We start from the raw sequence: 13,330 nt of genomic DNA, 5'->3' as shown, positions 1-13,330 counted from the left end.
CACCTCCACAGATTAACAATAGTCATAAAATTATTACTCGGCAATTGAGAAATCGTTTGCAATCAGTTCCAAGGAAATTGGATGACTGGGGTATGTCATCCTACAAAAGGTAGGGCCTTGTGGAATTGCATGAATGTAATCAGTTCACTTGATCAGTTCACCATATTTATCCAGGGGGATCTACATTCCAGTGGTTTGTTCCTTTGCTTGTGACTTCAGTTTGCCAAGGGGTCCCAAGGGAATGAAACACAAATAGGAAGATAGTGGGTTAGTGGTAATGTCACTGGACTAGTAATCCAGAGGCCCAGCCTAATGCTCTGGGGACACAGGTTCAAATCCCACCATAGCAGCTGTGGAATTTAAATTCAATTAATAAATCTGGAATATAGAGCTAGTCCCTGTGACATCTATCATTGATTGTTGATAAAACCCCATCTGGTTCACTAATGTCCTTTAGGGAAGGAAATCTGTCATCCTTGCCTGGTCTACATGTGGCTCCAGACCCACAGCAATGTGGTTGACTGATAAATGCCCTCTGAAATGTCCTAGCAAGCCACTCAGCTCAAGGGCAATTAGGGATGGACAACAAATGCTGGGCTTGCCAGTGTTGCCCACATCCCATGAAAGATGGGGAAAAAAAATGGAGACCTGGAGCTTCTTTTCAGTCCACTCACCAATTTCTTTCCCTTAGCATTACTGCTAAAATATCTTACCCCCTTCCAGAAAGATATCTTGCCAGATTATTAGATCTGTCCTTATCTATTTTAACTGTACAAATTAATTTAAAGTTCATATGTAATGTGGCAAGAATATTGTCAGTGCTTCGAAGAGTTGCTTATTTGCAATGCACTTTGGGCAGAAATAGTCCTGGGGTTATGGTTTCGTTAATTGCTATTCCATGGCAATAAGGGCAAGCAAGTGACCCACGCCCAGGCTCTCTGCCACTACTACTGTGCACCTGAGCCTAAGGAGGGGCAAAAGTTGGAATAGACCCAGGTGATTTGCCCTCCAATTTTCTTCACTCCCTTTTGGACAGCCACCAACATCCATTCTGAACTTTACCGTGAAACTCCAGCGATCAGCCTCTATCACCAATTTCCCCTCACAGCCCCCATGTCCTGAATTGGTTTTTTTTTTGGGAGATGGATGCGAAGAGGAGAAACCGTTGTAACTGCCGCTTCTGATTTTTATTTTCATTTCTCTCCACCCCCATCGCCCCAAATCAGTGAGAGGTCACAATCACTTTTGAGATTGTGAAAGACACAATGTAAATGCAAGTCTTTCTTTTTTAAGTAATTTCTTTCATCTCCTTCCACCATGGTCAAGCTTGTGTTCAGGGAGCTCTAAAATTTGACACAGGGGCATCCATAGAAATGATTTGGGTCAATTTTACCACACAATTACACTGCCATCACTCACAGCAACATGGCTGAGATTGAATGCTTGGCAAACATGGGGCTGTGGCTACATGACCCTCTATGGTTCCATGAGCCAGTGTTCCAATGTGCCACCAGTTTCCAAACACTCATTTGCATCCTTGCAGGGTCATCATTCTCAGAAAAATGAAAATACCCTGTCCAGCTCTCTGGTACCTCAACCTTTTAGAGCTGCCCATTTTCAGCTGTGCCCACAACCACCAGCCAGCATGACTGGTAGCCCTGTTGGGGCAAAAAAATCCCCACTCGCCCAATATAACAATAAATAAAACCTGATCGGGAAATCACCTTAACTTTGCTCAGCACCTTCATACATCAATGCAACCCAGGCTGGCAGTCAACCACTCCATAACACTGAACCCTCCATGTACTGCACCAGCTCACCTTATTTCAGCCTGGGACAGTGATGTGTACAATAGGCTCGCTATCAACCCTGTCACTCAAGCTGACCTGCAAGGAAGAGGGGCCAACAAGGAACTGAGATGCACGATGGTGAACTTTGTAAAGACATTTTTTTTATATTGCTCTTTTAACGCACGCATCTTATTTCACTAAGTAAAACACAAGTTTCTTTTTGAAGACTTAGTTTTCCAGCTCAGATACCACAGCCCCTTGGGGTGGGGGAACAAGTAGAGGTCCAATAAAGACAGCAGGTGGTGTTGAGAGTCTGGTTTGATTTAACACAGTAACAGCTTGTTGGAATTTTCCCCAGAGGCTACATTCATACCCAGTCAGATTCATAAACAAAAAAATATATTAAATAACTTTATGCTTCCTTATATTTAAGAATATCTAAAAATGTTGTCACATTATGACAATTAGAGGATTTTCCAGATCTTGCTGTGACTCCAGTAGTTTGGTACTCAGTACTTTAGTGGGTGCTCTCTAATTTAGGTAGATTTAAAGACAGCGATCACAAAGAATACTGATCAAATGTAACAAGTCTTTTTTTTTTAAATGTTGTACATGTTTTTGAAAAAATATTTTTGTTTGAACATTGGGTGCTACCATCAAGGAAGTCAGAATGGCTCAGAGGACTAGGCAAGTTTGACAGCATGCGGGACCTGAACTGACAACTGTAGGGCTACAATCATTTCTCAGGGTGCTTCAATCAGCACATTAATCCAGCTTCCTTATAAACTTTGCACTTGGCTACTTCTTTGATCTGATTCCTTTGATACTGTCTATGGCAATCACATTGAAATGGAATTATCAGCCAACAAGGGACTTAAACTGATGTAATGATAATTCTTTGTAATAGCTTGATGTTGAAAGCAGATAGCTAGGGTACATGTTTGGCCTTGACTAGATTTAACTGCATCATGCATGTCATTAGATAGAACAGCAGAGACAAAACAGTCCATCCGTCCTTTGGAATTTTCACAAACTCTGCCTTAATAGACCATCCAGTATTTAAGAATACATAAGGTGTACTCCAATGGATAACTGCCTTGATGCACAAAATGACAGCCAAATGTACTGTTACAGAGGATTGACAGCATTAATCTTTCTCTTCATTTGTTTACAAACACACAATGGCATCAAATCACTTTTAAACCCATCAGTGCCACATTTACAGGTTATGTCATCTCAAAGAATTTGTCACACATCTCTCCACCCTCTCCTGCCACATCAGGAAAGGTTAATTGAACACTTCTATAAAAGACAAAATGCTCATTTAAGGTAATTCCTTTGTAATCATGAAAATGTGGCTGTGAATGCTCACAAACACTCCTGGTTATTCCCTTTGGAGACAATGTTGCAAAATCAGAACATCCCAGTGAGCAATGTTATAAACGGAGCTCCTTATATTGCAACAGCATGGCAAAGAGTCTCCCTCATTTACCTGATGATACACAGTTCAAGCATTGAGGTTCAACAACACCTCTTTTGTACCATTTTGAATGTAGTCAACAGATATTTACAAATGCGATCCAATCAAATAATTCTGAGGGCAGAGTAAAGACCAGAAAAGGAAGTTCAGTATCATTGTGAAGGTAAGTTAGTGCAGAACAGCAGCCTTTCCAAACCTGCCAAATCTCACTGGGGCCCATGTAGCCAGCTATCTGCCCAAGTGTATTGTCACCGAATTACTGTATCACAATCAGAACCTCGTGAAAAGGGAATGGTTAAACTAAAATAATTGCAGATTTTTAAACAATAAGATTAAATATAATACCTACAATTATATATCAGCTTATTGCAGTAAGACATCTCGAAGCACTTCACACAATTAATGACATAGATCGACTGTTAAGTAGGCAAATCAGACAATCACTCTTTACCAACAGCAACTCACAAACAACAATGAGATTAATGACTAATTAACATCCTTGACTAATTTGCCGGGCTGTGAGAAACGAGCGGGGAGAAAGACTAATTGGATAGCGCTTTCAAAGAGCTGGCACACGTGTGATGGGCCAAATGGCCTCCTTTGTGCGCTGTCTGATTCTAACCTGTCTCTTTTGGTGCTATTAGTTGAGGGAAGAATGTCAGTCAAGGCACCAGAACTCCTGGCTCTTCGAATAGGATCTTTAACATCTCCCAAACTGCAGAACTTCAATACTGCCCAGGAAAACGGTGCTAGGATATCAGTTCAGCTCTCAGTCTGGAATCGATTATGCCACCAGAGCAAGGCTGACCCATACTGAAACACCATTCTGATTCTTGAATTCTGACTGCTAACATACACACATGAATTGAAGTTTCCAGTAGGAGTGAATGCTATAGAATTACTTTGGAATCCACATGCAGGCTCCTGTGTGGAACAGTGTTTTTTTTTTAATTTTAAGAGGTTTCTCAAACTTGATCTCACCCTCTATAATCACTGCACTGGAAGTGTAAAGGTGAGATCACCTCTCCTCCCATGTCACTCCAGCTTGTCACCTAGCAGATTTGATAAGATCATAATAAGAGCCGGAGTAGGCCATTCGGCCCATCGAGCCTGCTTCATCGCCCACAAAAATCAGGGCAGATCTGACTGTAGTGTGAACTTCACTCTCCCACCTGTCCCCCATAACTTCTGACACCCCCACCGCCTCCAGATCAATCAATGATCTAGCTGCCAGCGCTCTCTGTGGAAGAGAATTCCAAAGGCCAAGGACTCTGAGAGAAGAAATTCCTCCTCACCTCCGCCTTAAATGGGGTTTCCTCTTCCTTGGAAGCAGCCAGAAGGCACAATTTAACCACTCCAAAGCAGCGCAAACGGCGACCTGCGGGTGTTTTAACTTTTGCAATGGAAAGTGAATCCTGGATCCGCCTGATTGACTCACTCACATGGGGGCAGCGGGTCACCGGCGAGAGGGTAAATAATAACGAAACTATCTCAAAGAACAAGAATCGTGGCCAATCCTTTCCCACGCGAATCCAATACATTACAGACCTGTTCCGCCTACTTGGTCCCAGTGAAAAAAAAATTGGAGTCCATTCCCCTTCAGGGCTTGACACAGATCAACATAGTGGGAGGAATTTACAACTTCCCACCTTATTAACGGGGGGGGTGGGGGGGGGTAGGAGGGAAGTGAAATGTTGCAAAATTCTTTAAAAAAATATGCTCAGCGATAAGTATTTATCAATATATTAATTATATAATATGTATTCAGTTATTACCATTTTATGATTCTATTCCATAATTTCCAGAACATCAAAATAAAGTCACAGAATTGTGAAGTTCAGAATTGGAAAGAAGAATCTGCAGAAAGTGACAGGAGGCCATTCGGCCCATTGTGCCTGTGCCGGGTCTCTGAAAGATCAATCCTACTCTATCCCCATTACCCCACATTCCACCCCCCCCCCCCCACCTGCCCCTTTAAAAGTAGAAATTCAGTTGCCCTTTTGAAACATGCTGCTGGAGTCAGTCTGCACCATCCTTTCAGGCGGGGTGAGAGTAAGGTGTTTTAAAATATTTTGCTTTTAGGTTGCACAATATATGACTTGGTGTTGACTATGAAACTAGAGGGGGTAAAACATTACTGGTTTATCTTTCTGATTGCTCTTTCCGTTAATGCCACCGTGTCCCCCCCCCCCTCCCCTCCGACCCAACAACAGCCGCTACCCAGCTCCAAACTCCCTTACCTGTAGTCCTGGGCTGAGTGGTGAGGGTTCTGTCCTGACGTCCGTAATACCCCTGACATTTCCGATCTGATCTCGTTTTCTATCATCTCCTTCCAAGAACTGTGCGGTGCAACACATGCAAGGAGAAAACAAAATGTCTTTTTTTTTGTTTGTTTGTTGTTACCATCTGCAGGGTTTTTTTTTAAAAAAAGAGTTGTAGCTATCCAGCACTTCAGGAAGAAGAATTGTCACCTCAACAACACCCCCACCCCTTCCCCACCCCCCCCCGCCAAAAAAAAAAGACATGCAGAAACCTCCAGAAGTTAACAGATACAGTGGCCGAAAGAGCGATCAATGGAAATACCTATCAAGTCACTTAGAATAGCAAATGCTTGATTTTCCAGGGGGTAAATCCAGCAAGTGCACAGGTGGGATAGTAAGAGGGAAACTGTGCATTAAATAAAATGCACGGGGAGGGAGGGAGGGAGGGAGGGAGAAGGAGGAGAAGGGGGTGAGTAGGGAAAGTTCAAAGCAATCATCCTTTACAACAGCAGTTAGTTAATAATTGACTGGATTGGGGTTTTGTTTTAACAATTGGTTCGAAACTCCACGCAAATTGCAATCTCCAAATTAAAAAAAAATAAAGTTTCACATCGCATTGTAGAAGAAAATAGACAGTGCGAAACGGAATCGAAAGCCTCGTACTTAATGCAACGCAGCTCGAGAGATTTCTTCTTGTTTGTTTGTTTGCTTGGTTGGTTGGTCTTTTTTTTTAGGAAGAGAGTTACTGACCAGCTGTCTGTACCTGCAGAGATTTTCCTATTGCTCCGATCTCCTCTTTGAAAATTTTGAATCCACACAAACGGTTTTTAAATTTCCCGGCGCTGGCAGGCAGCTCCCCTGGCGCATGCGCGCAGTTTGGGCTTTTTTTTTGTGTGGTGTTGGTGGTGGGGGGGTGGGGGGAGGAGAAATCGATTAGTCGGATCGGACAGAGATCAATTCCATGGCTTTCTCCTCCTCCTGTTAGATTCACCTCCAGTCGATCCTGCAGCTTCTTTACCGACAGAAGGAGGCCACACACACACACAAACACACACACTTGGCCTCCCAACAATCACCAAACAACAACAACAACAAAAGTTTTCAAAGTTTCTTTCGAAAGTTGCAAACTCCGCCAGAATTGTTGCCAGCCACAACTTCAGGGCGGCGGTTGCCTTGTAGCTGGAATAAATGGTGATTTCTTTTTTGGGGGGAAAAAAAAAGTCAACAGGCAAACCTAATTTCTGGCCAAGCTTCCCAGAGCGGGGATGTTTGTTTTTTGTTGAGTTTTTCAGGCTTCTTTGAGTTTGCTCTCTCCCTGGTGCTGGAAACTCTCTCCCTCTCTCTCTCTGCTGACAGTTGGTGCTGGTGATTGAATGAAGCCGTTGACTGGAGCTGCTTGTGGGGATTGTACTGTATCTCACACACACACAGCTCCTGCCGCATCTCCTCTCCCGCCTCCCTACCCTCTCTCTCACTCACACACACACACTCTCTCTCTCTGTGTCCCTTCCACTCGTTTCCCCGCCGCTCTGCCCGCGCCTCCTCCCGGCTTCCCAGCGTCTCCGCGGGAAAGGCGGCCAGACTGGCGCGGCCGAGCTATCATCAGCTCCACTTCTTGTGCAATAAACAGGGGAGGTCATGGAGAGAGTGCAAGGAGAACTAACACTGTCCGAATAAAATAGAACTTTTAAACCGAAACAATGCATCTCCTCGGCACTCCAGCACCAGTTTTTTTTTAAATAGTAACCACACACATCGGATACACACTAGCAGCTCATATAGCAACCACTCAGACTGGTCGCAAACACCTCAAATTCAAGCCATTTCCGTCTATTTTGCTTTTCCTTTCTAGATTATTTTGTGCTCGCATATGGGTCTCAGGTGTCTCAGTGACAAATGCAAATTACATTTCGTGACTTAAAAAAAATGAACACCCCAGCATTCATATCATTTACTTCTCCAAAAAAAAATTGTGTTGTGGTTAAGATTTGGGTTGTTTCAGTACATGTCTTACTGATTTGCTTTTGTGCACAAATGCAAAGGGTTTCTTATTCCCCCTCTTCTCCCTTTCTGCTCTGAAGGAATTGAATCTTTCCTTGGGGTTTGGCTCCATGGGCACGTGGATCAAGTCCATGTGAGTGGTTTATGTGATTTCAGGAAACGTGTTACATTTGATCAGGAGTCACAATTTACCTCTTCCTTTTTTTATTCTTTCATGGGATGTGGGCGTTGCTGGCTAGGCCAGCCTTTATTGCCCATCCCTAACTGCCCTTGAGAAAGTGGTCGTGAGTCACCTTTTGAATCACTGCAGCCCATGTGGTGTAGGTACACCCACAGAGCTGTTAGGAGGGAGTTCCAGGATTTTGATCCAGTGACAGTGAATGAACAGCGATATTGTTCCAAGTCAAGATGTTGTGTGCATTGGAGGGAAAATCGCAGGCGCTGGTATTCCCATTCATCTGCTGCCCTTGTCCTTCCAAGTGGTAGGGGTGATGGGTTTGGAAGGTGCTGTCAAAGGAGCCTTAGCGAATTGCTGCACTGCATCTTGTAGATGGTATACACTGTTGCCATTGTGCATCAGTAGTGGGGGGAGTGAATATTGAAGGTGCTGGATGGGGTGCCAGTCAAGTGGGCTTTGTCCTGGATAGTGTCGAGATTCTTGAGTGTTGTTGGAGCTGCGCTCATCCAGGCAAGCGGGGAGTGTTCCATCACACTCCTGACTTGTGCCTTGTAGATGGTGCACAGCTTTGGGGAGTCAGGAGGTGAGTTACTTGCCACAGAATTCCCAGCCTCTGATCTGCTCTTGTGGCCACAGTATTTATATGGCTGGTCCAATTCAAATTCTGGTCAACAGTAACCCCAAGATGTTAATAGCAGGGGATTCAGTGATGGTAATGCCATCAAATGTCAAATTTGTACTCTCTCAGGGCACGCTTCCAAAATGGGGGCCACTGGATTATCCTCCAGCGGCAACAATGTCCTGCTTTGAGCTGGACAACACTCTTAGCTTCTGGTGGGCACAACATCTGAATTGTTCAAAATTCTCACTCACAGGGATCAGTGTAGCACCTTTGTAATCAGTGGTTTGCAATCAGAGAGATTTCTCCAGCCATTGAAAAAGATACAGCCACCAACTAAGTAATGGCAACCACAACTTTAAAATGACTGCATCCATGCAGGTTTAATTTAGACTGGACTTAACAAACCAAAGTAAAACGTGGAGTTTTCTCCAGTTCTGGGACCCAGAGATGGTAATGCAGAACTCCTGCAATGTGTTGTAATTTAGTACATCAGCTTTGTGTTTTATATAAATGAACATGAAGGCTAGAGAGGTTGCATTTTAGAAAAACACACATGTTACCCAAAGGATAGCACACAGGATAGAGACTGGCACATAGGAAAATACACTTGATCACTTGTTGGAGTATTGCTTGCATGATACATGGTGGAATGTTACATATAAAGTAACGGATTTGTTTTCTATTCAAGCCAGCAATTATTGCTCATCTCTAATTACCTGCACGGCCATTGCAGAGGGCAGGTAAGAGTCAATCATGTTGCTGTAGATTTGGAGTCCCATGTAAGACCAGACCAGGTAAGGATGGCAGATTTCTTTGGTCCTTTGTGAAAAACAATCAATGATATTTCCATAATCACCATTACTGAGACAAGCTTTAGATTCCAGATTTTATTGACTGAATTTAAATTCCATCAACTGCTGAACCCCTGTCCCCAGAGCATTAGTCTGGGCCTCTGGATTACTAGTCCAGTAGCATTGCCAAGATTCCATCATCTCCCCTACATTACGTACAGGATAACACAGATTGTGGGATGTTACATATAGGATAACACATGTGATGTAGTGTTGAATACAGTGCTGCACACATGATGCAGGGCTACAGGCAGCATTACACACAGGCTGGTGTGCATTCTCAAAAAGGCACCTTAACTATAAAGCAGAGTATATGCCAGTGGTCAGACTAGTAATTACTCAAAAGTCAGAGAAAGGAGTTAAAAAGTTCCCAAAATTATGCTTACCCATCGGTATTGGTATTGTTAAGTTAATTCTTCCCACTTTTCTTCCTTAGGACCACCATTGATATTTCAGATACTTCGCAGCCTCTTCCACAAGTAACATCAACACCATTCCATGAACAATGAACAAGATGTTTTGTCACAAAGTATAATTAACCAATGCATTGCTTTTCCTGGCAAAGATTAAGGATGTTCAAGGATCAATCAAGGTGAAAATGTTCAATTCATTTCATGAATGGATCCTTTTGAATGATCAAATACGGTTAGATTTACGAGGTTACCATAAATTAAATCAATTGAGTAGAATATGCTTATAGTACCTTGGAAACAGTGGGCCATTGTTCCAGTAACTGTAAGTTCAATGGAATGAGACTTCTAATAAAGGGGAGTATTATATAACAAAACCCTGAGCCACTCACCTTCCTTTACAGTTATGAACTGACATCTGCTACAGAAGCACAGAGACACACCACAGATCCAAAAGACCTTACAATCTTCTGGATGCACCTGAAACCTATATTTGTTTGGATCTGTATAGGAATCTTGGTAGAAAGAGAAAGGGAAGCCCCTTTTTGCGTGTATGGGTTCTGTATTGGGAAGAGAGTGCAAACCTAGTGACTTTAATGGAAAAGGACTCCAGGCAGAGTGCAAAAGCGGTGGCCGATTCATTTCCATCCACTTGTTCCCTGAATTGCTCTTTGTCAATTTTAACCAGAGGATTCCCCATCAATGGAGCAGATAGCCGAACTCTGCCATTGCTGCTTCACTGCTGATCACTAGCAAATAACCTGTGATGTATCAGCCAGTTGGGGGATGGCTTGGGCTGGTGCATATTCCGCAGTCTCCCAGGATAGAAGGCCCTTACCTCCATTTGGTTCCTCACCACAATGCCGCAGACAGGGTAGAAAGCTCATTACAGGCACCAATCTATTAACCTGACATTCCATTTTCTGCCTCTACCACTTTCATAAAGGATGCAGGGGTATCTCAGAAGGTAATCACTTGAATTAGTCAACCAAAAGTATAAAGTAAAATGCAATGGTGATCCATTGCTTGGAGAGTTGATCAGTTCTGCAAAGAGTGAAGACTTTTTTTTAACTTTCATTGACATTTTTGTCCAATCAGCTTATTGGTACAATAAACCAATCTGAACAACTTTAAATCACATGAGATCTTTTGCCAGGTTGACCGATGTTGGGGCAATGGTAAAATGAGATTTACATGATCACAAAGAGTTATTGAGAACACAAACATATTTAAATAAAGAGAACTTTCTTTATTTGGAAGGAGGTACATTATATTCTCAAACCCAAACGAGCAAAAGGTGATAGGCCTGTAAAACAATTCATTAACTCTTGTTGCACCATGAACATGTTGACATATCCGATTGGACTTATTTAAGGGTACTCAACAAGCTTACTTATTTAGAAGCTGCCTCCCAAGGTTTGGTATGACTTACTGCATCGAAGATAGCCCTGCTTATGATGTAACAATGTCAGTTTTCAGGCTTTGCTTTGCTAAAAGGAGTCTTTGGATTAAGAGAATGACAATCAAGTAGTAACCAACTGAAAGAGGGAAAAGTTATTGGGGCAACCTTTGTGCCCCACAGATTGGCTCACAGCCCATTTGCAAAGTATTTCTCTTGGATTGAAAAAAAACTAATGCGTTGTAGTGGTACAGGGAGGACTTGTGGTACACAGTGGTAATGTCCCTACCGCTGGGTCAGAAGCTCTGGGTTCAAGTCCCACTTCAGGACTTGATGGCTGTAAAATGTATGTTTGTGATGTGGCAGGTTGATTATTAGCCTGTAAAACCCTTCCAATGTGCCTGAAGGCAGATGATAAGAGCAGAAGTGCTTCCTGGTCAGCCATATTGTAGAAAGCAACAGCAAACCACTGCAGTACTTTGCTAAGCATTAAAAGGAACCAATCAAATTGAAGTCTGTAACAAAAACAGAATTACCTGGAAAAACTCAGCAGGTCTGGCAGCATCGGCGGAGAAGAAAAGAGTTGACGTTTTGACTCCTCATGACCCTTCGACAGAAGGGTCATGAGGACTCGAAACGTCAACTCTTTTCTTCTCCGCCGATGCTGCCAGACCTGCTGAGTTTTTCCAGGTAATTCTGTTTTTGTTTTGGATTTCCAGCATCCGCAGTTTTTTTGTTTTTATAAATTGAAGTCTGTGTTTGTCATTGTCCTCTTAGGGCACGGTATCTGCAGGAGGAGTAATGATACAGAATGGCAGATATATAATAATATATTAGGAATGGAATTATAAATTCCAATGTTGGAAACTTTCCAACATTTTATTATTGACTACACTTCAAAAATATGTAACTGCTATAAAGAATGCCTCATGAAGGGCATTACATAAATACGAGTCTTTACGTAAAATTGTCATGCTGTAATTATAAACTCCCACCAATGATGGTGCTGTAGCACTTAAATCATGCATCTCAGCTCCACAGCCCCTGTAACAGAAAGTCTCCAACTTTATAACCAGCTTGCTTCTCAAACTACCATTAAGTCTTGTATTATTTAAATATAAGCCAGAATGTATAAAATAGGAACTGAACTACATCTTTCATTCCCAAATTGTCCCTCTGTCCTCTAACTCCTTTTTGCCTGGAAATTACATTTGATTTTGCACCCCATGTGCAATGCCACAGGAGATCAACTAATATTTTATAAATATATTTATTAAAATTCTTGCCTAGGATGCACAATTCCAGTCTGCTAACCTTCCTTCTTGTTGGCAGATTTTGGTCACATTTTACTGTGAATATTTGCCATTATAAATTACTCTATCAACATTTCCTATTCAATTTTGCCATATCAACCGTCAAAATGGAACTCCAGCCACCACATCACAAGCTTCTATCATCTCCAATTTTCTGCTGCCAGACTGAGGATAGTTGGCGATCGCACATATCAGGGGATAGTCTGGGAGGTGGCCGGCCCTGAGAGAAGTCGGGAGCAGCATTAAATTTGGGGAAAGGAGTTACAAGGCAACCTGCTAATGGACAGGGTAGCCATATGAGTTAGCATAGCAATCCAGCTGGTGATCAGCTGAAGAGGTCCAAGGCCTGAAAGCAAGTGCAAGCTCCTGTTGGCTGTCTGATAATGATTCGACCACTGTCCATAACTCAGTCACTGTTGATCTGTAATGTTCTCTATAACAATATAGGGTAGTCCACTGTGTCCTAGGCACTCTTGTTATTAGAAGTACTATCTTGATATTGCTGTTGAACATTTCTCGTAAATACTTTGGAACATGGTTCTTGGAATCCGTCATTTAAAACAAATCTAGGAGGAAGAGTAGCAAGGACACAGGTTGCTTCAATGAACTTTCTGCAAGTTATATTTGAAAACAGTTTAAGCCAGGCTCTCTCAGGGGTTAGGTGCTGGTTTCAGCTTCTCTGATCATCAACTGACACTTTTTCCCACTGTGGTTTAATGGAAATTCGTTTCTCTTTTCTGGGGTGCCTTGGACACTGTAGCTTTTAATATATTTCTTTGTGTTAAATATGTCGTTAATTGTGGAAGTGTGAGTTAATCCTTCAGGGGATCAGGATTTTACAACGTACTGGTTCCCTTTGGGACTGTGCAGATACCAGACAGATGGTGGGTCAGGGTATTTACAATAGGCACGAGAAGTGATTACACACAGAGATATAACGGTCAAAAAGAGAGAGAGAGAGAGAGAGAGAGAGACTGTCACAGATTGAGAGAGGGAGGGACCACTTCTCTCGTCACCTCAAGCCT

General features: G+C 42.6%; 1 protein-coding gene across 1 annotated transcript in view; it reads right to left on the bottom strand.

Moving 5' to 3' along the window:
* Positions 1 to 5,596, bottom strand: part of foxn4 (forkhead box N4) — a 30,352-nt gene extending 24,756 nt beyond the window's left edge. The window contains exon 1 of the mRNA XM_041203030.1: positions 5,511 to 5,596. Within this exon, the coding sequence (XP_041058964.1) occupies positions 5,511 to 5,596 (86 nt within the window). The remainder of the gene's footprint in view (positions 1 to 5,510) is intronic.
* Between the last annotated feature and the right edge of the window lie 7,734 nt (positions 5,597 to 13,330).

Source organism: Carcharodon carcharias, chromosome 13 (assembly GCF_017639515.1).
Source record: "Carcharodon carcharias isolate sCarCar2 chromosome 13, sCarCar2.pri, whole genome shotgun sequence".
Lineage (NCBI taxonomy): Eukaryota > Metazoa > Chordata > Chondrichthyes > Lamniformes > Lamnidae > Carcharodon > Carcharodon carcharias.
Note: the sequence above shows the minus strand (reverse complement) of the source record. Positions and strands in the feature narration are given on the sequence as shown.